General features: G+C 36.1%; 1 protein-coding gene across 10 annotated transcripts in view; it reads right to left on the bottom strand.

The window, feature by feature from the left end:
- loxl3b (lysyl oxidase-like 3b) overlaps positions 1–27,555 on the bottom strand; it is a 150,336-nt gene that overhangs the window by 50,923 nt on the left and 71,858 nt on the right. For 5 of the 10 annotated variants that reach the window (XM_039751831.1, XM_039751830.1, XM_039751829.1 and 2 more), the window contains 4 exons: positions 13,129–13,185; positions 9,194–9,259; positions 5,487–5,694; positions 5,062–5,242 (listed from right to left, as the gene is read on the bottom strand). In XM_039751831.1, coding sequence (XP_039607765.1) covers positions 5,062–5,242; positions 5,487–5,694; positions 9,194–9,259; positions 13,129–13,185 — 512 coding nt within the window. The remainder of the gene's footprint in view (positions 1–5,061; positions 5,243–5,486; positions 5,695–9,193; positions 9,260–13,128; positions 13,186–27,555) is intronic. The other 5 variants (XM_039751834.1, XM_039751833.1, XM_039751839.1 and 2 more) reach the window with 2 other exon arrangements.

The following is a 27,555-nucleotide window of genomic DNA, read 5'->3' as shown; positions in this document are numbered from 1 at the left end:
AGTGGAGTTTTTAACTAGATTGTTTAATGGAATCTTGGAAAGTGAGAGGATGCCTGCGGAGTGGACAAGAAGTGTACTGGTACCAATTTTTAAGAATAAGGGGGATGTGCAGGACTGTAGTAACTACAAGGGGAAAAAAATTGATGAGCCACAGCATGAAATTATGGGAAAGAATAGTGGAAGCTAGGTTAAGAAAGGAGGTGATGATTAGTGAGCAGCAGTATGGTTTCATGCCAGGAAAGAGCACCACAGATGCAATATTTGCTCTGAGGGTGTTGATAGAGAAGTATAGAGAAGCCCAGAAGGACTTGCATTGCATCTTTGTGGACCTGGAGAAAGCATATGACAGGGTACCTCTATAGGAGTTGTGGTATTGTATGAGGAAGTCGGGAGTGGCAGAGAAGCATGTAAGAGTTGTCAGTATATGTACGAGGGAAGAGTGACAGTGGTAAGAACTGGAGTAGGAGTGACGGATGCATTCAACGTGGAGGTGGGATTACACCAGGGATAAGCTCTGAGCCCTTTCTTATTTGCAATGGTGATGGAAAGGTTGACAGACATGATTAGACAGGAGTCCCCGTGGACTATGATGTTTGCTGATGACATTGTGATCTGTAGCGAGAGTGAGGGAGTAGGTCGAGTAGACCCTGGAGAGTTGGAGGTTTGCTCAAGAGAGGAAAGGAATGAAGGTCAGTAAGAACAAGACAGAATATATGTGTGTGAATGAGAGGGAGGTCAGAGGAATGGTGAGGATGCAGGAAGTAGAGTTGGTGAGGTGGATGAGTTTAAATACTTGGGATCAACAATTCAGAGTAACAGGGTTTGTGGAAGAGAAGTGAAAAAGAGAGTGCAGACAGGGTGGAATGGGTGGAAAAGAGTGTAATTTGTGACAGACGGGTATCGGTAAGAGTGAAAGGGAAGGTCTACAGCACAGTTGTGATTGGATTGGAGATGGTGGCACTGGCCAGAAAGCAGGAGACAGAGCTGGAGGTGACAGAGTTAAAGATGCTAAGATTTGCATTGGGTGTGACGAGGATGGAGAGGATTAGAAACGAATACATTAGAGGGTCAGCTCAAGTTGGACGGTTGGGAGACAAAGTCAGAGAGGCGAGATAGCATTAGTTTGGACATGTACAGAGGAGAGATGCTGGGTATATTGGGAGAAGGATGTTAATGATAGAGCTGCCAGGCAAAAGGAAAAGAGGAAGGTCTTAGAGAAGGTTTATGGATGTGGTGAGAGAGAGGACATGCAGGTGGTGGGAGTAACAGAGCAAGATGAAGAAGACAGAACGATATGGAAGAAGATGATCCGCTGTGGCAACCCCTAACGGGAGCAGCCAAAAGAAGAAGAGGAGTTTGTATGTGATACAAATATCATCTATGTGTAGCTCACTCCAGACTATTAAAGCAGTTGGCTCTGTCTTTCATTCGATTCTTGATCATGTATCACATGGTTCTGTACACCGATTTTCATAAATATCAGATCACTGCTGCTGAGTACAGCTATAATGTTTTCGAGTGCATGTGCAAGTGCCAGCAGAGGACTTCTACAACATTATTTCTTTTGATAATGGAGTTATAATACTGTGAATGAACAGGTTGGTTATAGTTTGGTTTCAATGGATTATTCAAGAAGTCACCTCCAGCAATACAAGCCATCATTTTCCATTAATGGGTCAAAGGGGGCCCCATGTGGAAGAAGAATCAACTGATGTTATTCAACAATTAATTCATTAATGATCAGATTTGCTTTTGTTATCAAATAACCAAAATGTTGGTAGAGTTGCAGTTTAGTCTTTCACTTTTGTGTCTACTCTGGAAGGCAACTGGCTTTCTGCATCCCTTTTATAGTAAATCTGATGTCTTAACAGGCTTTTTGTGCCACTAAAGGTCTAGCACAACAGGAAATGCCCACTTTGTCCTACAGGACCAACAGAAAGCTCATAGATGTTCTAGTAATTTTTATGTGTGTATACTCCTTGTCTTTCCTTATTAGGTTAACAAAAAAAGATTTTAGTCTAGAAATGCAGCTGTGCCAGTAACTAATGTTGAGGTTAACTTGTACTTTGCGTTCCTAGATGAAACATAGAGGCAAAAATAGAATTAGGACTGAAATTTAAACAAAAGCTTGAACATATTTTTAAGTGTATATCTATATATACATTACATAGAATGTGTAATAGAATAGAGATCATCAAATTTTGAGATTCTTTAGGTCACATTATGTGAACATGGATAGACGATCTACAGTATGTTGGGCTGACTGGTTTATAATTACCTAAACTACTTATTTTATAAAGTAATGCTAAATCTGAGTTTAAATTAGTTTTAAAACACACAACTATGTAGAGCCAGGAGGATGTTTTTCAAATTAAACGCTGAGAATAGGAATGTTACTGCAAAGCCTTCTGAAATGTAGCATAATGCTTGTAGGGCTACTTGTTCTCAGAGAATTAGGGCACTATTATACTATGTCAAAGGTCTGTAATGTTTGTGCCACAAAATAAACAACAACACTATACTCACTGTATATTTTTCTTACAAGTCAAGCAATAATACTGTTGCTAGTGATAGCAGCATGCTTCAAGCAGTCTGAGATATGGGCATAATACCCAAACAGCTGCAGTAACTTGAGCAAAGCCAGCAAAAGCTCACGTAAAAGGATGAAAACCTTAAATTACCAAACACATTATGTCAAGCCAGAATCTGAGAATCCTGAGTAAGATGACTGGTACTCTTAGTCAAAGAAGACAGGAATATTGGGGATCAGGATATGAGCTTAATTCATGATGTGACTGTCCACTGCAGCAATAGTTTAACGTGTCACTTGTTATGTTATTTAAAACACAGACATTGTGCAGAGCCATTAAAACTATTTGGTCTTGTTCTGATTTCTTCTCTTACTACACATTTCTGACCCGAAATCTAATATAAAGTAAAGGGCACCTGTGTGAACAAATAACATTTTTTTCATCCTATTCCAGTTGTCTAATGTAAAAAATTATCCAACTCCAAACTGCACTGTGTGAAAAAGTAACTGCCTCTATACTTAAATTAAACCAATTAAGGGGGTAATTTGATTCTACTGATTGAATATGACCAGCAGCCCTACTTATTCTAAACCTCTTACCAACATAATCAAGTAAAAAGCACAAAAATTCAACAAGCTCATAATTCCACCATCAAAGGAAACATCTAGAGAGACTGGAAAAAGGTTGACACTTGTCAGTCTATATAGGGCTTCAAAAGCTATTTCAAATGGTCTAGGGCTACATCAAACCACAGTAAGAACCCTAGTCTTCACATGGAAAATTCTTGGAACTGTAATGAATCACCCCGGGAGTGGCCTGCCTGACAAAATGACTCCAAAAACCCAGCACAAAATGCCCAGAATGTCACAAGTGGTCCTAAAAAGAATGCAGGCTTCTCTTGCTTCATCAGAAGTCCGTGTTCATGACTCCACAATCAGAAAGACCCTAAACAAAAATGGGCTTCATTGTGCCTGGTGTAAAGCAAACACAGTAACATCTCACAGTACGGATATCACTCCAGCAGTCAAAAAGGGCAGGGGTAGTGCAATCATGTGAAGATGAAGTGAACCAAAATTAAAAGTTTGGACTAAGCTAGTTAAGTAAGCAGACCTAAACCCAAAAGTGATGCTATGGAAGGACGTGAAGCAAGTAGTTCAAGCTAGAAAACAGACAGCTGGTATTTTTAGACTCAGGACGGTCTAAAACGTCAAGATTCATCAAAACCTCAAGATCAATTTTTTTCACGATTCCTATATTTTCTCAATACTACGTATACAAGATAGTAAAAATGAGAGACAGCTTTGTAGCTCCCTATTAAAATTAATTGTCTGGAATTCTATTTACATAATATAACAATACATTCTGAAACCTGCTTCATCTAATTCAGTGCTGCAGAGGTTTAAAACCTACCCTGAGCAAGCCAGGAACCAAACCTGGACTGAACACCAGTCCATGAGAGTACCAACTTAGAGTCAGTAGTTAACTTTAATGTGCATCTGATGGGAATGCAGGATCACAAACAACAAGCACTCCATATAAACACAAGAAGGACTGAGATGCAGATTTTATTTAGTTAGCCTGAACTGAGCTAGTTAATCAGTGTGACACAGTGGCTAAGGCTTTGGACTTCAAAACCTGCTACTGACAATGTGTGACCATGAGCAAATCACTTCACCTGCTTGTGCTCCAACTGGAAAAACAAAAGAAGTGTAACCAATTTTATATCTCAGATGTTTAAGTCGCCTTGGATTACATAATAATTAATCAATACTTCCCTCTGCCAAGCTGAAGCAAATTCCTTATTATAGAAAATAACAATCGGCTGTTTAATCTTTTTATTGAACTCATTCATTTGATTCTGGCCATTTCAGTAAATTGACGGATATCATTAAATTTATTTATTTAGCAGGTTGGTTTGCATAAAAGGTACAGTATCATGAACTGCTATTTATTTAACATATGAGTACAGTTGAAGTGGGCCATGCATTGCAATACATGTTGCTACCTTCTCGTTGCAACCTCTTTTGTGCCTTCCTCATTTTGTTCTCCTAGCTTCTCTGTTTTTTTTATTTTTCTAAAACTGCAACTCTTCATGTGAAACATGTAGGTTTAATTCTCAGCTTGGTTACTGTCTGTGGAATTCATAAATTATTCCAGAAGTCCTGAGGAAGGAAAGTAACAAACAAAAGATGGGATGCCAGTCCACTGCAGGGTTCGCTGATTCATACAAGCACATTCACTTATGGAAAGGGCCAATGTCAAAGCACCCCAAGTAAATCCCTGTGCTTGTAAGAATGTGAAGACTTCACACACACACACACACACACAGTGATCAGGCTGTGAATTGAATGCAGGTCTCCAGGGCACTAAAGAACTAAAGTGTAAATGCTGAGTAGCTGTGAAGTCCAGAATAAAAAAGAAATGAATAAGTCAAACTGGTAAAATATATTAGAAAAGTCATTTGCTAGACCTAACTACATACAAGTATGATAAGGACAAACATTTTCAGATAATTTTTAAAGTGACCTGCCTTGTCCCATGCGGGCTCCAGTCAGGGCTTCTTTGGCACTTCCAAACCCCAGCTCCCTACAGACAACAGAGGCAGCCTGCAAGTTCCATCGATCATCACACACAGTGCCCCACTCATTGTTCTTCAGGACCTCGACACGGCCTTCCCCAGTTTTGGCACCACCTTTCAAACGCACCCGAAGCTAAAAAAAAAGTTAAAACAGTTTAAATATAAACAATCAGAGATGGGAGATTGTGGTACAAATGCACTGATTTCTTTGAGTTTGGAAGTAATGCCATTCTGATTAAAATGATAGCTGCTTCCTTCTTCTATGCAATTAAGATGAACCACATCTTCTTGGTGAGAAAATGGTGACCTGCCCATTAACAATGGATAACATGCCATGGCTCCAAATGAATAAAGCACAATAAAGCTCATCTACTTACTGATATTGCTTTCTTTTTTTTTTGTCCATTCCCAGAAGCAAACTGAGGTCCAGCAACACAGCTAACCACTACAGGCATACCACCCTCACAGGGCGCTGTAGCATTAGCTTTGTAAAACTGCAGGGGACACACTGACAGGTGCACTTCACTACCAGTACAGGCCACAGAGTGAATTCGGTAGGTGTTTTCTTGCCTTTCTGTAAACAACCTGGGAGAAAATAATTTAAATAAAAAATAACAGAACTTTCATTGAATCCCTGAGAAAATAACAAAATGTTAATGCTATACTGTTGGACATGATTATTTGCTTAATGATGAAATTGAAACTTTGAATAAATGTGCAGCAGATGTACAAGTATACTTTTAAAATACATTAGGCATGACATTTAAGACAGAGGAAGTGCCAAATGGAGAGGTGACAGGGCCACTCCACCCCGTTACTATCAAGAGTAAGTGCAAAAGGTGGCAATGTAAAATGGGATCATTTTATTAAAGCGCAAAAATTATTATGGGATTATATGATCAGATAAAACTAAAAATATCCAGTTGACAATGAAAGTTACAGGAACACAAAACAATGTTTGAAAAATGAAGATTATTTTTACATATAAAACAAAAAATTATATTGTTGATGTTCTCAGGCAGTAAGACTGGAACAGACACTCCATGAGATTTGATGTCAACTTGTAAATCCTGTTCATTTGACAAGTGTTATAAACTAAACACACAGTCCCACTTTTCAACTCAGCTAGCCACTGAATTGCATCTTGTCACCAGCAAACAGGTTTGCACAACTATTTGCCCAACAGTTTGCACACTAGCAGAGCCCTAAAGTGTCCAAGAACCTTGGACACAAAGTGTGCACCTGTTTGTTTTCTTTGCATTGATTCAGTTTTGTTCATGCAGGCTTGGCAAACCCTGCTTCCACATGAAGTATCATATGCCTCTTATTTCAGATGCTGGCTTAGGTAGTAGGGCTCATCCATTATATCAGCACTGGGTAAATAAAATCAAGTCCTGGAACCTCTCTGTGGGACCACAAACAGAATACTAGTCTGTCTGTGTGTCCGCTTCAGAAACAGTAGCCTTTACAATGCAATTCGTTACCCTTTAGGCCCCGCTGTCTCTGCTCTAAAGCAATAACTTACGATGCATGGCCAATCAACTTTCACTTCATATATTCTCGGCCAGTATTTTTGTGTCATTGAACATAAGGAAAGGCTCTTGTAAATGTAACATTTATTTATAAAAGCTTAAAGCCAACTGTTGACATCATAAAGATTAAAAACAAACCTCATATTCTGGACAGATGATTTTACTTTTAAGGATAATATGGGTTATGTTTAGAGCAAAAGTAATATACTGTACAATATAGTCCATTAATACAAGGCACTGAATTGTGCAAGCTACATTTTCTCAGGTCAGAAATATTGGCTGTACATCTAGTTAACTAACAGCAGGTTTTCAGCTTGCATGCAGATGGATCAGTGTAGAATTTGGAAGCCAAATCCATTTTTTCCATATGATGAAGAACTGTCAACAGCTAATGTGAGAAACAGAATATAAACTTTGAACTGGCTCATAAGCCACATAATGGTGAATAATGTGTCACAGTCCCATTCTGTTCATGCAGATAAGATAGAAAACTTGAACTGTCATTACTCTTCCATTTTTTTGTGTGTACTTAATAAACACATATTTTCTATTTATCTGTGGGTCTCTAACCCATTTTATCCAGTTCAGTCACAGGAAGTAATCCCAGTCAGCACACCAGGTCTTTGCCTGACATACTATTACAAGACCACACTGGGCCAGTTTCCAATTAACCTAACACAAACATCAGGCAGACATGAACAGAACATATGGAGAGATACAATGACCAGGACTACATGAGCTATGAACAGAACCTCAAAGGGTTTAATATAAGAACTTAGCAAGACGGTGACATATAAAATAAGATTACCTTCAAAATGTATGCACTGTGGCTCTATTTTGCCTTTTGACATTATTTTGGGTTTCCTTAAGAGAGTTTTTCTCATGAGCAAACACACAAAAGCTGCACTTTCTTTTATTTCATACCATATGACAAAAATGTACTACTTCTATTCACATGAGCTTATTCATTAGTGCTTTTTCCTGTTTATGAACCATCTTATCTCCCTAGACATAAATGTGGCAGCAGGACATTTTAAACACACGACTTGGTCATAATTGGTGTCTTTGATGAAATTGTTTATTGAGTTGTTGAGTAGACGGTAGTGTTGTTATTGTGTTTATTTGCATACAGGTTTGCTTAGAACAGACACTCCTTGCTTTCAATAATAAGGAATAACAGAATAGTGTGACCACCTAAGGGGCTTATGTAATTCCAATACAACATACTGCAAGTAAGGGAACTGTTTGGTAGCATATTGTTTACTAGCAAGAGATTTGTCTGGTTTTGACATGCAGAAATCAATGTAGCCTCAGTCAGTCTTAATGAAAAACAACTGTCAACTCTATATTGGAAGATAGGTTAGGAGCATGCATTGTATTGGAGTGCCTTGCCGCACCCACTACACCAACTCAGGATCCAGATTAGAACCCGAGTGCAGCCATGCAACGAGTGATACCTCAGCACCTCACTAGTTCAGATGGAGTGGAACAGTGTGAGGTTTTTTATGGTGGCTGGAGTGCCAATTCTGCCACCAACCCCCAAGTTTTTCCCTGCAGGTTGGAGGGCCTACATGCAGGGACAGATACAGATTAACATCATACCCAGGACAGAACTATTGCAGGTTAAGGGCTTTGCTCAAGTGCCCAGCAGAGTAGAGACCCTTTTGGCATTTTATGGGATTCGAACCAGCAACCACTGGATTGCCAGTGCAGATCCCTAGCCTCAGAGCCTCCACTCCACCACCACTCTGCCAATATGTTGGAAACTTGACTTGATTGAACATCTCATAGGAATCAGAGGTATTTTATGGAATAATTGCAAACACTGGGAAACAAATAGTGGGGCTGATATGTTTATTTGAAACACTAAGCTGCATACTCTGTAGAATTTATGACTATGAAGCAGGTAATGCATTAGTAACTGAAGTCGTCCTCAGCTTGGGAAGCACTTCACATAAGTAAACAGCTCATTTGATACACCAGGAACCTCAACAAGAGAACAACTAACATAGATGAAGGAGAACAGCAGCCCTAAAGTGACAAAGCATCCTTGAAAAACTGGCACAAATAAACAGCAGTCAATCAGTGCATCAGCCTCCTCTTCACGCATGCTTTTCCAGTCAATCAGAATGCAACACAGTATGTATCTTTTTTGGTCAGGAATTTTTAATTATGCCAACTGAATCCAATCTCAGAATAAATATATTTATAATTAACTGGAATTCCTAAAGCCCAAAAGCCACCTAAGACCTAAAAATGTGGACATGCTGTTCTGAAAAAGTGAAGCTATTAGTGAAAAGGAAAAGCTAAAAAAATTATTGAAAATTAAAGTACGTTCTTCAAAAAATTATTTGCTCATTAAAGTCTAACAAAACTAAGCAAATATTGGTTTTCTGAAGCTAATGGACGCATAATCACATTAAGCGTGTAATACAAAAGCATATACATAAGAACTGCGTTGCCAGGCGCAAATTATTAAGTAGACAGTGTCCATTTTGCTGCGCTCCAGAAAACAGGAAAAATTGAAAATAAACAATTTTTCCCAAGATTACCTTCTACCAGAACTGGTCCCCTCAATGATTTTTGGTTTAGATTTAAATTTAGATTTAGATTTCACCCTATAAACAAAACAAAACAAAGCAATAAAAAAATGAATATTCGAATGCAAGAAAAGGAATAAAAACACTGCTAAGAAAAATCACTCACAAATGTAATCAAAACAAGATACATAAGAAAGGTATGTTTTGTTGGAGACTCTCAGCTCTTGAATTGAAATGGCATGTTTAGTTCTACAGCTTGAAGTATTATTATCTTTTTAATTTTGAATATCTCTGTAACTTGATAATCTTTCACCTATTATGATATTATCCTGACATTTCCATAGGGTAAAATACCTATCAGGGCCCTGCATTTTCCTTACATGCTACACACAGACATTTACAGAGGTAAGAAAAAGTCCTGCTAAACAATGACAGAAAAAGGTACATTTTTACATTTTTCATCTCTGTCTACTCTTTAAAAAGACAGAATAGTTTGAGGCCACTTACATTTTAGAGAATGTCCTAACCCCAGAGGGTAAGACAGGGTCGAAGCATAGTATTTTCAGAAAAGACTATGTGCAGAAAGAAAGTCAATTACTGCAAAATAATTTCAGTTTACTGTTTATTAGCTGAAACAAAGCATTTAACTGTAAAATGATGAAAATCTCAAAATATGGAGCCGATATGATGGGTCTCTTCAGAATTACAGAAGTAAAATAGGAAGAAGTAGAAAAAGAAAAAAAGAAGTACCAAGTCTCTAACTTTAAAAAAAGGATACTAACCTCTACAGTAAGTGGGCTTTCATATATCAGGTCAAGCAGTTCTGTGTGTGTGTTTTATTCTTACTATACATTTCCTATGTACTGTATTAAAAGTCCATACCCATTTCTGCTAAAATCAAAAATGTACTACAGTACAATTTCCTGTGAGATCTAAGCAGTTCAGACATTGCTGCTTAATGCCAAAATCATTTTACATTATTTATCATATACTGTATGTGTATATGACAAATATGAACCCATATGTAAGCATCAGTATTGTAATCACTTTCGTGCCTTAAACCATTAGGCAAAAAGGGATATTGAAGCACATAATGTATTAAAGAATAATATTTAAATTTAATCATTAGGATTGTAATAAAATTTGTAAATGAAGCAATTAGTGAACAAGACTTTGAAAGAGACATTGTCCCACCCTCATAACCCACACTTATGAGGTGAAGGGAAAACTTTTTCAAAACAATTAATACATTCAGTCATTGGAATTGATTTTTTTTTGTACAGTAGTTCCTGGTTAATTCACCAAATATTCTACCATTTAAATGTGGGGATACAACTGTTGAATTTGTAGACATGAACATATTTCAGGATACTGACTGCACTTCATACTGTCATCTGACAGACGTGTATCTGAAAATGTTTCCCTTAACCAAGCAATAAGCAGGAAATTGGCAACATTCTACAGAGGAGGAAAACAAACCTTTTCTGTAGCTCTTAGCATTGTGTTCTCAATTCCAGATTACTTATGGAGTGTTTCATTAGTAAAAAGCTGCTTAACTGTAGTGCAATTTGAACTTATTCTGTTAAACCTAATGTGTAGCAGCTTATGCAAGTGCTTATTTTTGATTTTGATTTTATTTTATAGATCATGGTAAACTCATGTATATACCTACATACAGTGGTACACAGTAAAAAATGCACTTAGTTATGAAAGTAATTCTTATTTAATTATTTTATAAGTATTATGGAATTAAAGACACATTATTCTATAAACAGCTATCAACTTTTGTAATAAAACATGAAAACATAATGTTTGTGAATGTACTTGGGACAGGACCCCATTAGATTTTCAACATACATATCCTAAAACCTTTACTTTAATGCTATAAAGTTAATATTGCATTCGTATTGTAACCAAATAATTTAATTTTCAAAGTTCCAAATGATTATGAATTCTCTATTAAGTACCACGGATTAATCCCCACCTTGGCACATAAGGATGAGTAAGTTGAAAGTGTAAGGGTTGTCCTAAAAGATAAAGAGCCATCTTGCAGAATGGACCTCACAAAACACCTCCAGGATCAATAAAGAAAATACTTAAACTTTTTCTGTGTCAAGCTATATTTTAAATGAGTCATTTTATATTTTTATGTGAAAAGAAAATTGAATTTTACCACTTTGCCACCAGTGACCACTTTATTAGCACCTCATTTTTGTCACTACAACGTCCTGAATTCTTTGAGGTATGAAATAGTCAACAAAGACAGACTGTGAACAGAAAGATATACATGGTTAGCAACATTTTTTTCTTATGTATTAATGCTCTGTCAGTAATAATAGCATGTAATATATATATATATATAATTTGTTTATGCTTTTTTGTTTGTTTATCATCTTTCCATTTTGATGATGACATCATCGTTGGCACCATTTTCTATTTTTCAGTTGCTGCTGCTTTGAGTTCCTTGTTTTTAATGTAATGTGTCCTGCTATGTTGTATTTATTGTTTCCATCGGCACTACTATTTAGTTTGTTTAGTGGTTGTGATGCTCAGTGATTTTTAGGCATGTGAAATAAGTCTCATGTTTTTCATATTATATAACATGGCCACAAGGTTAAAGGAATTTCAAAAAGTTGTTGAAACAAAAAAGGACTTAGTGAAACACTTTAATTCTGCAGCAATTATTTTTGTTTGATTTCTGGTTACTACTTTGATTTTGTTGATTAAACTTTGATGTTAGCATTTGATAGACAATCTCTGTCTTTTATTAAGTTAGTTATTTATTTTCATTCTGGCAAATGATGCATTTGTACAGCAAATACGTTTCTGTTCCTCAATTAATAAAATGAGTGCAGCTGAACCAGTTTCTGTTTTTTGATGATATGCCATTCTCAGTCTGTACAAACAGAACTATGGTATGTTAAGAAATACTCCCTACACTTGAACATTTCACAGCCACCAGCCTGTACCTTTGGCACAAAGGCAGGATAGTTCCACAGGTTCAGTTTTCATTAAATTGTCATCCTACCCTCTTTATGTTTCAGCAGAAAGTGAGATTTGCCATATCACATCAAAATCTTCATCGGTTCAGTTTATAATGATTACATGTCCATTGTGTTCTTTTCTTCCTGTTTTCAGTTTATGGGACTGGAACCTGACCTGGCCTTCTGCTTCAAAATAAAATATATTATGCATTGTGTGTGTCATACCTTTCCAGACACCACTGATATAGGGGGTTGTTATTCAGGCATTTGTGCCATTTATGCTAGCCTGAACAAATCTGGCCATTCTCCTCTGATCTCTCGTACTAATACAGTGTTTTAAGCCATAAAACTGCTACTCATAGGATTTTTTTTTTGTTTATTGACCCATTGTATGTAAAGTCTTGAGACATTAGTGCTTACAACTCCAAAGAGAGCAGCCATTTCTTAGATGCTAGAACCATCATGCCTGGTGCTATGCCACCAGGCAAGTCACTGAGGTGGTGCATCTTGTCCTTTTTAATGTTTAGTAGAACTCCACCTAAACTGCTTCACTATGTACAGTATGTATGCTGTACAGTATATAATACATTGAAGACACCTGATTACTTGTTCGGAGAAGGTGACTATTTATAGTCACAAAAATGTGTATCTAATATAGTGGTCAAAGAGTTAATACACAAAGATAATTATTTTATAAAATATAAAATATACAGTATTTTTAAGTGTTTAAAATACTAAATCCTGAAGTTTTTATTTTCTGTTTCAGGTCCATTTTTCATCATATTGTACATAGCATGCTGATGCAAAAGTTACAAAAAGCAATCATCATACAAGACAAATAGCTAGTTAGGGTGGAATTTCCCTTAATAAAAATACCAACAACAATATTTCTTACAGATACTGTTTCAAATATCTGTAAATGGAAAAATTTAATAATAAACTTTCCACTTTTAATTACAGTACCTGTTTCCAGACCGAATAATCTTGGATTTATCTTTAGCTGCTTGCTTTTTAATTCGTCTGAAATATTGAAATAGTAAACTTTGGTCAAGGTGAATTACAAGTTAAGAAGAGGATAATCACATTATTAACAAATAACATTCATTTCATAATGGAAAAGGATTATCTCTATGACTCTGCTGCTTTTCATGCCAAAATGTTTCCTTTCAAAAACCTGTGGATTTTCCAAGACAAATGTAGAAGACAAAATTCTTAAATATAATATAATTTTTGCTTTAATGCACTAGTAAAATATGAAGAATAAAATCTACAGTTGGATTTATGACCCAGTATATCTGCATGTTTAGTGTTAAGACCTATATGCTATACATTAAAATTTATTCTATTACTGCACTAAATAAAAAAGCACATTGTTTTCAATAATTTTGTAAAACACCTAAATATACATGTCTTTAAATATGAAGGACATTTTAACAAATATAACATTGTACAAGCAGATAGCTGACAAAACATCAATATGCTTCAAGAAGTCTGATATTTAAGGCAATACAGATAAATCAAAGTAAACCATTTGTCAAAGTAAATGTCCCAGCTGCTTTCTAGTGCTCATACAGCTATGTCAAGTAGGTACACCCAACTTAAGTGCAACAAAACAAGGCAGAACCAGAGCCTTCTCAGTAACAAACATATTCAGAAATACTAAGATAACAAGAGCATTACTAAGAGTTTGTCTATATTTATTTCTAAAAAAATGATAGTGGAAATGTCATCAAATTAAATTACACAAGTATTCATTTTTATTTTGAAACAATATCCATTGTTGTATCCATTTATAACTATGCCAAAACAAATTGAAGAATAGTCACATGGGTTATGAAAACCTGGCCAAACGCATCCCATTATACAGAATATTCTTCAAAACGAGTTGACATGCTTAGTGCTTCCTGTGTCACTTGCTTAACCCTAATTTGTATCTAATTGCAAAGACTGCACTTGCTATATGTTTTGAATATTGTGTGTGTGTGTTCTCTCCAGATCTCATTTATATAATAAGCTAAGCCAGTTGCTATTAAACTACAGACGCCCTATAAGCTGCGCTGTGCATGTACAGTTTTATGGCACATCTCTGTAACTGTAGTAGAATTTGACCATTTTCTTCATCTCCATCATGATGGAAATACCTATGTAAATGGTCACACTTCTTACGCTGTATATAATACTTGTTTTTGTAAAGATGTCAAAGCAATGAAATCTTTTTTTTTGTTAATAATATAATTCAAATTATTATTTAATGTCTAAAAAGTAAAAATTATAAACAGTCTGTGGATGTGACCTAATCTTTCCTTTAGGTAACAATTAAATAAAACTATTTTGTATTAACTTAGTTTCTTGTTTTGGCAGACAACACTTCTTACCAAGTTAGCACCCAAAATTGATGGATTATTTTTTATTTATTTTTTCATATTTGCTATACTTTTTAGCTCAGAGTGCACTTCCAAAAATGTTAAAATCAACAAGCCTATGTACTGTACCCATGATCACTGGTAAAAGATAATACAAGTACAATTTGTACTGTTACTTTTCAGAGAATTCTGTTGTAGAACAGACTGACATCTATCCTTTTGCTATGGCTAGAACACAGATCCTGGCTTAAAAGTCAAGGAAAAACACTCTTAGTGCCAGCTAAAAGGTCTCAGTTTGTCTGATGCATTCCCTCTGTGGAATGCAGACTACATGTTTTATCTGATACACTGACCAATCAAAGACAAAGTAACATGCGGGATTAGCTCTCATCGGTATGAGCTAGATACCTAAGTTTGAACAAAGGCTTATAACTAAAATGCTGTCAACCTTCAGGAACAGAACTTTGCACCAGTGGTCAACCTTAAAGGACTGCCTCACATGCACACAAGAAGCCAATGGCAAGACTTCTATTCCTTACTTTAAAAACCCTTGTACAACCCTTATTCACTGCTTCCCTCTATCATCTTCCTGCCTAACCTGGCCATACTCTCCTCTGTCCAAAGAAACCAATACTTATAGGAAGTGGGCATAACAAAGGTTAAAGCATTTCCTTCTACGCCAAAAATTAACCAGGACTGAACTAAAAAAATTGAATACTGTCCATAATAGGAGTTGGACTAGGGATGCCCTTAGTCCACACCTTGTCAAGACAGCAAGTGCCAAGCAGAAGAAGACCGTATACAAGAGGCCACATGCTTGTCTTGCTGAAAAAGGCAACTGATTGATCACCAGTTGCTCCGAAGATATAATTTTGCTAGCAACCGAGGACAATTTGTGTAAGAAACCTCAAAGTGAAGCTGTAGTACCACCAGCAACCAGAAAGTATAATCAAGTTGAAGAAGGAGACAAACTCCTAAAACAAAAGAAAGCATGCCAAAGTTTCTTCTACGTGTCTTGAGAAAGAAGACCAGGAAAGCAATAAAGCATTGCTTAAACAAGAACTATAAGTATACTAACTTTGATTCCGACAACTATTAATTGTTATTTAGTATTGTTATGTAGTAGACAGGACAAATCCGGCTAATGTAGTATGGTATTATTGTCACTGTAACTGAAAGGTTGTGAAGGATAAGTTGAGGCTGTTACGTGTTTCTCATCCTAAATTAAGTAACACACACCTATACACACACAATCCTGGTGTGGGGGTTAGAAAGTCAGTGCGCAGATTATCTGTGAGCACATGAACACCATGGCACAAACATGAAAAGCTCAATTAACTACCTAAATAATTTATCCATCTTGAACACATGAATTGAAAAATCAGATTTGATCAGTTATGTTCTTTTCTATGTAGCTGAGAAAAAAATCAATTTATCTTTAGGAATTTTATGTTTTGCATTGTCTGCTAGCACCTTTCATCTCTATACTGTATATATTCATATCCATATACATTATATATATATAGTTGCATATACCTATCTTTTATTATCCTTATGTCATAAATAAATGATATTCGTTTTTTTATTTCAACAAGCATGTTTCGGTTATTTGTGAAAGTAAACCTTCAGTCATGTTCAAACCACAACAGAGAAAGTGTTAATGTAGACTTCTGCTGATTTATGGACTTTATTAAGAAAATTTTACAGATCTCTTCATATTTCTGGTGTCCTGGCCAGAAAGTCAAACGGAAATCCCTGAATCAACTTGCATTTAGCTTGGCATTTCTTGATGGGCATCTTGTTGATTATTTAAATTATTTACCAGCATTGCTGAAGGTAAAAGAGATAATCAATTAACTGTGTGATCATATACCCCACCCTACAATGAGAAAAACATATTGAGTTCAACAAAAACCATACTTTTATTTTAATTGTACTTTACACTACAGTGGGACTAATGATCATGTCACCTTCTGTTCCTCCAACTTGCAAAATATTTACATTGTTCTACCTGGGACTGCTGGTCCTTCTATATAATACCTACAGAATGTCATTCAAATTACAAGATACTTATACTCAGCTTGTACATGAAAAGCAATTTATTGCATTCCAGAAAACATAATCAGATGAGAGCAAGAAGACATTATATGGAAATAACAGAGTTTTCACATTTAGGTCTCCTAAGTGGATACATTCTACATTTTGGCTGCACCATTATATCCTCTCCATGAAAATCATAACCAGAGAAGTTAAAATGCATCCTTTTCATTATTTCATGCTTATTTAAACTGGATTAGAGATATCATGGAAAATGGCAATAAAACTCTTTAAACATTGGATTCAAATGACTTTCACTAGTGGCCAATGCAGGGTAGGCATAAACCCACAATTTACCTAACAAGCTTCTGTGGACTGTCGGAGGACATGAGTAACTTGAGAAACTCATATGAACACAAGCTCATTGTGCAAAGTATACCTGGTGCCAGGGACAGGGCTGACCCACAGAAATTCTCTTGCACTCAGACCTATACCTCAACAGTCTCTGTGTTTCATGAGTTGACTTTCTTCAACATTCATCACTGAGTGTACCGACTTGTTGTGGATGTTCCACTAAACTGATTGCACCATCTCTTGTTATTCTCTGCACTTTAAGGTGATAGTCTGTATATACTGTATGAAATGAAGTGTACAGAAACATGGAGCAAATCACATAACACTTTACACTCTAAAACAAACTAATCTGAATACTGCAAATTTAAAGGGAAATATTAAAACAAGAAGCAAGTAGGCCATCTGAAGCTGTTTCTTACAAATCCTTATTTAAAAGTTGCCTACTTCCTGTGTTCTCAGCTGGTATTTCCTGTTTAGGTGACATACACAAATGCAACTATTCAAATATACCACTGTTCAGACAATTTAATGTGAACAATCACCTGTAGATGTTAGGTTAGTGTACTACAAGTTACAGTTTATTTAGTTAAACTAGACACAGGTTGTATAAACAGTCAATCACAGTAAATAGTAAGAGGCATTTGAGTCGTCAGATATTTAAACAAAAATGTTGATGGTACAATAATATCCTCTGAGTTCTTCTAACATGTGGCCACTGACTAATGTGCATGTTCTTAATCAAGTGCAGCCATTGGGGAAATTTATAGTTCTAAGTAACAGCAAAGAATGCATGAACACAATATAGAAAGATTTAGTAGAGCAGATGTTAGTGATCAGTTTTTAATGTTTAGACTGAACTTTTAAATGCATGAAGAAGGCTTACTTTTAGACTTGTCTTCATGGTAGAAGCCTGCTTCCTGTGAACTGGTTGCCCAGATAACCACAAATTACACATGAAAATGAATGTCAAGCTCATCTCAGCCAGGTAGTTTTCATGTGCTCAATCCTAACAAAACCTATGCCAAAGATGCAGTCCTGTTGAGAATTAATGAGCTCAAGCAACCAAATGTAAATAAAGCCATGAAGGACTTAGATGACAATATGCAGAAGGTACACTGTAAACTTTCAATCAAAATGATGAGATGAAATCAGACAGGTTTAAATAAGAAACTAAGAATATAACAAATGCTTTTTTAAATATAGTTTCAGGATGGTGACAGCATATCCCAGCAAACACTGGTTATAACAAAGGACAAAAATCTGGAGAGCTCTCTGTAAGTAATCATGTTTGATCTGTAACAGTTTGCATTTCCTTGTTCCAAGTTAAAATATATAATAATACAGGACAGTCATTTACCACTGTCCAGGATAAGTAAAAATTACATCTTATCAATGGAAGAAAAACTCAAACAAATACATTCATAGAAAATCCTGTTCTTAAATACAGTACATTTTCTTATGGTTTCAGACTGAATTTTTGTTGAAATGTACTTATACCAAATGCTCACTTGAGTCAGCTTTGTACTATAGTAGAAATTGTATCAGTAAAAGTGTCATATGTGCAAAGTAAAGTGAAATTCTTATTTGCATGTCTGACCAACATGCAAAATGTGGCCAATCTTAGTGACTACAGAATTTCTTTATCAAGTGGTTTTCAACCTTTTTATTGCTAAATATTTTTAAGAACCCCTTACACAGAGGTGCTTTTTCATCAGTGGCTAGTTATATTTTTCTTAATCTGCAGCGCCTTGATATATACTTTTTCACAGATGAGTCATGGGCCATCTTGAGCAAATTACCTTTTTGTGCTCCAAAGATTACAGTATAAATTACTTAAATGTATTGTAATGCACCTAACAAGTAACACCATATACACCTCTCTCTGGTGAACACCCACACAAAGCCTTTAATGGAAAATGGAAAAATAAAATACCCAAAAATAAGTCTCTGTCTCCAAAGGCAATTTTCCCTGTCTCGAAAAATTAAAACTACCTGAACAATATTTTAAAGGTAAGGCTCTGAAGCAGTCTTAAATAATTCAGGTCCTCAAACTAGTGAAATATCAGGAGCCTGAACTAACTCATAGGAGTCTGTTACTCTCCACTGAAGCAGCCAAACACTGAGCCAACTCTCTCACTACTGATGGCTCAATTCGTCATTAGATACGGGGGTCTTCCCAGACTTCTTATGACTGCTGTAGTTAAACCCCTACTTAAGAAACATAATCTTGACCCCTCGGCTCTTGAAAATTTTAGACCCATCTCGAACCTGCCTTTCTTAAGTAAAGTTCTGGAGAAGGCAGTCATTATGCAGTTAAATGACCACCTAAATAAACATGCTATTCTTGATAAATTTCAGTCGGGTTTTAGAACAAATCACAGCACAGAAACTGCACTCGTTAAAGTAGTAAATGACTTGCGAGTGAATGCAGACAGAGGCCATTTATCTGTTCTCATCCTCAGATCTGAGTGCTGCATTGACTTAGTCAATGGGTGGGCCTCTCTGGCAGTGTCTTAAATTGGTTTGAATCTTACCTGACAGTGAGAAAATTCTTTGTTAGTTGTGGTAATTACAACTCAAAGTCGCATGATATTCTATTCTATTCTCTTCTCAATCTATATGCTTCCGTTAGGTCAGATTATCTCAGGGCACAACGTGAGCTACCACAGCTATGCTGATGACACACAGCTGTACTTATCAATAGCACCTGATGACCCCGATTCTGTTGATTCACTAACACAATGTTTGACTTGTATCTCAGAATGGATGAATAGTAACTTTCTCAAGTTAAATAAAGAGAAAACGGAAATCTTAGTGAGTGGCAATAAGGGATACAATGAGGCTATTAGAAATAAACTGGATACATTAGGATTAAAAGTCAACACGGAGGCAAAAGCTTAGGGGTAATTGTTGACTGTAATCTGAATTTTAAATCGCATATTAATCAGATCACTAGGACAGCATTTTTTCACTTAAGAAACATAGCTAAAGTTAGACCTCTTATATCACTGAAAGATGCTGAGAAATTAGTTCACGCGTTTGTTTTCAGTCGACTAGATTACTGTAATGAACTCCTCTCAGGACTACCCAAAAAAGACATAAATCATTTGCAACTAGTGCAGAATGCAGCTGCTAGAATCCTAACTAGGAAAAGAAAATCCGAACACATTTCTCCAGTTTTGATGTCACTACACTGCTTACCTGTGTCATTCAGGATTGACTTTAAAATTCTGGTTATGGTTTATAAAGCCTTAAATAATCTCGCCCCATTTTATATATCGGAATGTCTGACACCCTATACTCCAAATCGTAACCTTAGATCCTCAAATGAGTGTCTCCTTAGAATTCCAAGAACAAAACTTAAAAGAAGTGGTGAGGCGGCCTTCTGCTGCTATGCACCTAAAATCTGGAATAGCCTGCCAATAGGAATTCGTCAGGCTGATACAGCAGTGCACTTTAAAACACTGCTGAAAACATATTGCTTTAACATGGCCATTTTATAACTTCTATTTAACTTAATCCTGATACTCTGTATGTTCAATTCATTATAATAGCTATTCATGGTGGCTCTAAAATCCGTACTGACCCCTACTCTCTCTTCTGTTTCTTTTTCCGGTTTCTTTGTGGTGGTGGCCTGCGCCACCTCCACCTACTCAAAGCATCATGATGCTCCAACAATGATGGATGGATTAAAAGGCAGAAGTCTACGTGACCATCATTTTCAAGTCCTTCCGTGAGAACCCTAAATCCAAAGAGGACTGTTTCATTTATGTTAGGTAGAATGCCCAGAGGGGACTGGGCAGTCTAATGGTCTGGAATCCCTACAGATTTTATTTTTTTCTCCAGCCGTCTGGAGTTTTTTTTTGTTTTTTCTGTCCACCCAGGCCATTGGAACTTACTATTATTCTATGTTAATTAATATTGACTTATTTTATTTTCTTACTGTGTCTTTTATTTTCCTATTCGTTATTATGTAAAGCACTTTGAGCTACTGTTTGTATGAAAATGTGCTATATAAATAAATGTTGTTGTTGTTGTTCATCCCTAAGTCAGTTAACCGATCCCTAGTGGACAATGTCTCAAACGTTATATAGCCGATGCCATTACTCTCTCAGACTACACTGCTGCTGGACGAAACTATCCATTAAACCAACATACACTCAATGCCTTTAAAAGACCTTCCTCCTCCTGGCTGTCTTTTTCCAGCATCCTGAGCATGCGCCCAACCAAAGCACCACATTTAAAATGGCATCTGGACTGGCGCACGTGTCTTTATTTGAAAGAAGACAGTCAGAGAATAAGGAGCTATGATAACCCCCTCCCTTCATGCGCTGGCGACTGACAGTAAGTCCTCTTATTTAAATGCCTTCATTCTCAGCTTTTCCCTGTTACAATAACTGTCCTGTTTAAATACCTTGTTGTGCTGCTGTGCTCTCAGACTCCTGCCAGTTTCAGCTGCAGGTTTCTATGAGGACATGTCTTCGTATCACAGTTATTCTCATGTGCAACTTGTTAGTTTTCACTTAAACTCATTAACAATTAGGGCTGATTATGGTACAGATGTGTATTTAACACTGAATCTATGAGCTCAAGAAACATTAGGACTAAAGATTAGAAACCCACAACAATAACATACATAACATACATAAATGATTAAGATGATAAGAAGGGTTATCAACCACGGTTATTGTTCACACCAGTCCTATCTAGTTTACTGGTTGCTTTGGCTAGTAGAAAACCTTAATACAGCATTAGGGGCACTGTCGGAGTGATGAAGTCTGGGCACCATCTGTATACTTCAACTTACTTATTAGATTACATAAGGGCAACATAAAGTTATTCGGATTTCTTTGAAACCTCAGCAGTTGGCAGAATATGATACTACTTTTTACTTTTTCCCTGTTATCAGTAATTACCTTGTACAGTATTTTGTTGTCACCATATAGTTTTCTGAATCATTACTAAAATCTGATGCCCAACAAGTAAAATTAATACACTGAATATCAGCACAGTTTTCTAAAATGTACATTAAATAAGGTCAGATATGATCTGTAATAACATACATATTTATGCATTACAACAAGGATTGACACGAGACATCCAAAAAGGTTTGGCGCAGACATCCGTATGTTATGCCGTTGCAGCAGCTGATACTATTGTGCCACGGAGGCAGTCATAGTAAATGTGTGTCAATGTCGCATGCTAAGGCGGCTATTTTTTTTGCAGTTATATTTTTGAATAAAAGCGCATTTGTTCTATTATATTTGTACCTTTTGTGAAAGTGTTTCTTTGATATTTGGACTTCAGGCTTCATACATTATATAGTTTATGCCTACATTTTGTCATTTACTACTAGTATATGAAAAACGTTTCTGTTTTAAAAATGTGTTTACACAGATTACTGTAGAAACGGAACACACATGAAATGCGTGTGTTCCAAATAACAATCTATTATTTTCACTCTAAAACTCCCAGATAATCAATCAAGGCATGAGCTGGGAGAAGTTTGTGCACATTCTAAGTCGGTGGGAGGATGGAATAGCCGGCTGCTTGCAGCTTGTCTTTATTTACATTTAGAAGACATAAGAGGCTGGAGGAGAGGTGCGAACATATTTAAGAAGTGATTTAAGGTAGGATGGATCTACAAGTATATTCGTAGGCTCTGGTAATTCTAGTGTTAAAGACTTTTATAATGGGTTGGGCATGCAACTTTTCCCTGGGAGGCGCCTTGTGCAGCTGTGGTCATATTCACAAACTGATGACTGGGTGCCTTTGAGTTGGTGTTTGCTCCAGAGGAAAGAAGGTCATCTTAATGTGACTTTGAGTTCTATTGAAGGAAAACTTACTGTTGGTTGTATACAAGGACAAAACTAATATTCTCTGACATTATAGATACTCAAAACTGTACCCATCCAGTAACTCTGTTGAACTACTGGGGGACTTCAATGCTCACATGGGGAATAACGGAGATACCTGGAGGGGCATGATTGGGAAAAACAGCTTGCCTGATCTGAATTTGAGTTGTAAATTATTATAGTATTTATGTCCTAGTTATGGATTCTCCATAATGATCACTATGTTTAAACACAAGGAAGCTCATAAGCAGAACTGGTAACAGAATAATTTGGGCCAAAGACCAAAGATCAATTTTGTAGTTTTGTCATCTGATCTGAACAATCAGTGAAAAGAGCTGCTGTGCTGTCAACTAATCACCATTTGATGGTTTTCTGGCTAAGAAAGATAGAATGTCTGTTAGATAGCCCTGGCAAACATAAACTGATAGTAAGTGTTTGCAACAGACCAAGCTGATATTATTATCATTGTTTTGGAACAAATGTTTTTTTTAATATTTTCATTCTGGATATTTCAATCACTGTCTGTTGTCTTTAGTGCTCCTATATTCCAGTTGTGATCTTTCATCCATAAGGTAAATAAGATCTAGCCAGAAATGTTTAAAGCATTTGAAAACTGCAAGGGTATTTTGGCTAAAATGCCTTTTCAGTAAAGGCATGGATGATGACATGAGACAGGCATGTTCCACTTAAAAAAAGACTCCTCAGTGTCTCTTGGACAACCTGGTGAACTATGAAGTGTAACAATGAAGATTTTATCTGGACTATGTACACAGCAGACCAATCCTTTACCCTTATACAGGCATTTGAGTGGTCATGGATATTTACCTATGTTTTCTACATATGCTTTGTAAAGTTGGAAAAACTTGTGACTTTGTACCCCACAGTATTTTGGGGTTATGTACTTCAAAAGTTTTGGTTATCTGGGGCTAATTATTGGGCTATTTGTTCCCTTTATTTGTGAAAGACATTATCTGTCTGGGATTTGGGACATGAACCGGAATGGTTCACAATTGAGGATAATGCGGTTTAGATAAGGATCATCATCTCAAAGGCTGAGGTTATGGCCCTCTCCAGGAAAACAGTGGCTTCTCATCAGAAAAGCAATTCACCGACTGATACATTTTAGATCCTTGGGACCTTGTTCACGAGAGAAAGAAAAGGTGATTGTGAGACTGACAAATGTGGAGTACCAGCAGTTTTGCAGAGGTTGAAGAGAACCATTGTGGTGAATCAGGAATTAAGGCCTCAAATGAGCCTTTGGAGTTAGTGATCAGTCCATATCCCCATTATCACTTATGGCTATGGACTCTGGGTAATGACTGAAAGAATGAAGAGCTCAAATAAGGTTTTTGCACAGGGTTACATTATGGAATATAAAATTACAGTTATCAGAACCTTTTATGTCTGTATAGCCATTAGAGACAAGATTGTGAATTAAGAATGTGTGCCGCCAGCATGAAATGTAAAATATTAAATTCATAATTTAATTAAATTAAGAGTAATTCTACTTCAAATATATTAAATACTTTATTTAGTTTGTTATATATATTTCTAACCATTTAACTAATTTTCTCAGCACAAAATATACTCAGCAACCAAGGAATTTTCCTCTCATTTTCACCTTCTATATTCTAGTTTGCAGTGGGCTGGTGCCCTGCCTGGGGTTTGTTTCCTGCCTTGTGCCCTGTGTTGGCTGGGACTGGCTCCAGCAGGCCCCCGTGACCCTGTATTTGGGATATAGCGGGTTGGATAATGGATGGATGGATGGATATATATTCTAGTTTCTTTCTTCATAAGCCTACAAAGTGAGAAATAAGAACTCTGAAGTTAAGTATGTATTAATATGTAATGAAATACTGGTATTGCTCATATTGTCATCCAGGGTCAACAAAATGTTAGTGCAGGTCAGCTATCAAGATCTGGGGCTATTAGAGTATGTCTTCCATTCTGATTATACATGATTTATGTCATTTGTTTCAGGTTTCTTTTACCATTTTTCTGTTTCCCTAATTACATTTTAGGTCTCACAGTTTTGCCTAGCTCAGATTAATTGGGTAAGTAGAGTGCTCTTTGATTCATGTCTATATCTACATAATATCATATTGAAGTGTTTCATTATGCCACTTCACCTCTTACTGTATATTTTTTTGTATAATTCTAAGCTTTCTTTTAAGAAGTACTCTTATTTGACTCGTTTCATTTAGAATGTTTCATAGTATCATTTCCCTTTGGATCCTGGCACTGCTCAAAAGCTTGTATGTTTTGCAAAATATTTGCAAAATCTATCTGTCTTATTGTGTTTCTAATCTGTTTTTTCCATGTTTCTCCTCATTTAGCTTGCTTGTTTCTTCATTTTTAAAAGTCCGTATAAATGTACGTATGTAATTGGCAGGGTCTGAGATTCAGCAATAGCCCATTCCTTCACATAATACTGCACCCTTGACCCAGCTCATCCATTTGTCAACACTACTAGCACAACATTTTAGTAACATGATGAAGAATGAAGGATTTAAAAAGGGAGAACATTGGGGGATGCTCTAATATTGTGCCCAACAATGCTTTCTGAAATCATCTACTATTTACCTTTATGTTTCTTCTGAACTCTGTTTGGTGAAATGTTGCCATCTTTTTCTGATTTTGCATGTGCTTCTATATTTTGACACCTCTCCTTGAGCTCATGTTTATTTAGCCTAATCATTTGAAATGGAGTAAGGAAAATACAATATATGAATAAAATGGTGTGCACTGTTCTCTTGACCCATAATTTATTGAGGTTTTGAGGTTTATGCCAGGTGCCCAGCTAAATATCTATTCAATATTACTACACAAAACCTACTTATGTGGAACTGCTCTCTGCTGTTTTCAGTTGTGGTTTGCCTACAGCACAATGTACACTTGATCAGCAAAGGTTTAATTTTATAGTTTTTGGACTCATATAACAGCTCAAATCTCATTTAATGCTTCTATTAATATTATTAAAGTCAAAATCTTATCTTTAGACACATTCACTTACTGAAATGGATGAATCTAAATAAATAATATATTGTAATAAATGTACGCTTTTATCTTATAGGTGACATACTCAAATTGAACACAGCAGAGAGCTTTGTTATACTACTGTATATACAGTACTACAGTAGTAAGTAATATTACTATGTCCTTTATAACTAAACTTCAACATTAGTATTCTACATTCATTCAGCTGTCTTGGATACAGTACACTTTACTTGATTTTACATCACCTTTAGACTCAACAGTGAACTCCAAAATGACAATCTTTCTTTTCAGCATTAATTCTGAACTAGAATTTACTGATAGGGTAAACATTTACACCACCTCCTGACAATTAGACAGTGAATATATCTTTGACAGTTCAAAAATGAAAAATGTTTTAAAAGGTATAAATATTTAAAAGGATTTAGAAAAAAGTATAAGCAGTATTTACAACTGATGCTCTGTATAGAGTACATAATCAAGGCAAACACAATTTATTGGTTTACCACAAGCAGATATATTAAAAACAGACATCTTGTTGCTATTTTGTCCAGAAAATACCACCATTCCTCAAGAGATCTACATATAGAAATACAATTACCACTAATTGTACCTTTGAAATGTGGTGTAATTTCCAGTCTGTGCTGCAAGCCCCCTTGTTTAACAAAAATCATTAACTTTGTAATTCCTACATGCACAATAGATATTCAGTCAGAATAAACACAATGAAAAGTAAAAGATGCATAATTTAATTTTTAGGTATCTGTACCCAACTTTGACCATTTTTGAGATTCATTATGTAATTAATGTGAAAATTATCTTTATAGTTTAAAATATTTTCTTCCTTCTTGCTTTTGATCTGTTTGTTTTCTGGTGCTAGGTCATCAGAAATGATTTTTGACTTTTCTCTTAAAGCTGATGAATGCTGACTAGTATACAGAAACAACAAAGTGTAGGTGCCTGGGAGAAAAGACAGGCATCCTAGCTGGGATAAACAATGGATTCATACACCGCCAGGAGGGCATAATGGATAGACTTGGCAAACGGGCTTACCAGGAGCACTTCATTCCCCCACATTACAGTTGGCAGTGTTCTTCAAGGCTGAAACTGATGAAAACACCCACAGGATTGCATCGGAGTTGGAGTCTGGAAACAGTCCTGAAGATGCTAAGGGGGGAGGACTGCACTGGTTTGTGCACGACCTGGAAATGCTCTGGATGATCTGGACAGTTCCCAGCTCGAATTTAAAAGGCAGTCTCACTATGCAGAGTCAGGAGTTAGTGGGCAACATTCTTGGGGGGTGGAAGAAGAGAATTTATATTTGTGTGTTGTGGCTGGTATTCTTGGAAATAAGGTGTTTATGACAAATATGATTCCTTTATTTGAATCCAGAATTGTGCTTGGGCATTATTATGTCTGTAGTTTGGGGCTCAGTGGCGCACCTTTGTGATTACAGCAGTCAAAATGTATTTATTTTTTTATTTTTTATTTTTTTTATTTATTTATTAATTTTATTACAATCAATACATAGCAATCAAGTTTTACAAAAAAAAAAGAATTATGCTAAGAACAGATCGATCCCCACCCTTGAGAGAGAGAGCAAGCCAAACGGTGTAAAATTTAAGGCTTTTAAAAATACCTAAATCAACAAATTCTCTGTGCTTTATAAAATCATTTCAAAATATTACTGATTAGATCCTGCCATGTTTTGAAAAAGTCTGCACAGATCCTCTAACTGAGTATTTGATTTTTCCAATTTTAAATAATATAACACATCAGTTTCCCAC

Source organism: Polypterus senegalus, chromosome 4, assembly GCF_016835505.1.
Source record: "Polypterus senegalus isolate Bchr_013 chromosome 4, ASM1683550v1, whole genome shotgun sequence".
In the NCBI taxonomy this organism is placed as follows: Eukaryota; Metazoa; Chordata; class Cladistia; order Polypteriformes; family Polypteridae; genus Polypterus; species Polypterus senegalus.
Note: the sequence above shows the minus strand (reverse complement) of the source record. Positions and strands in the feature narration are given on the sequence as shown.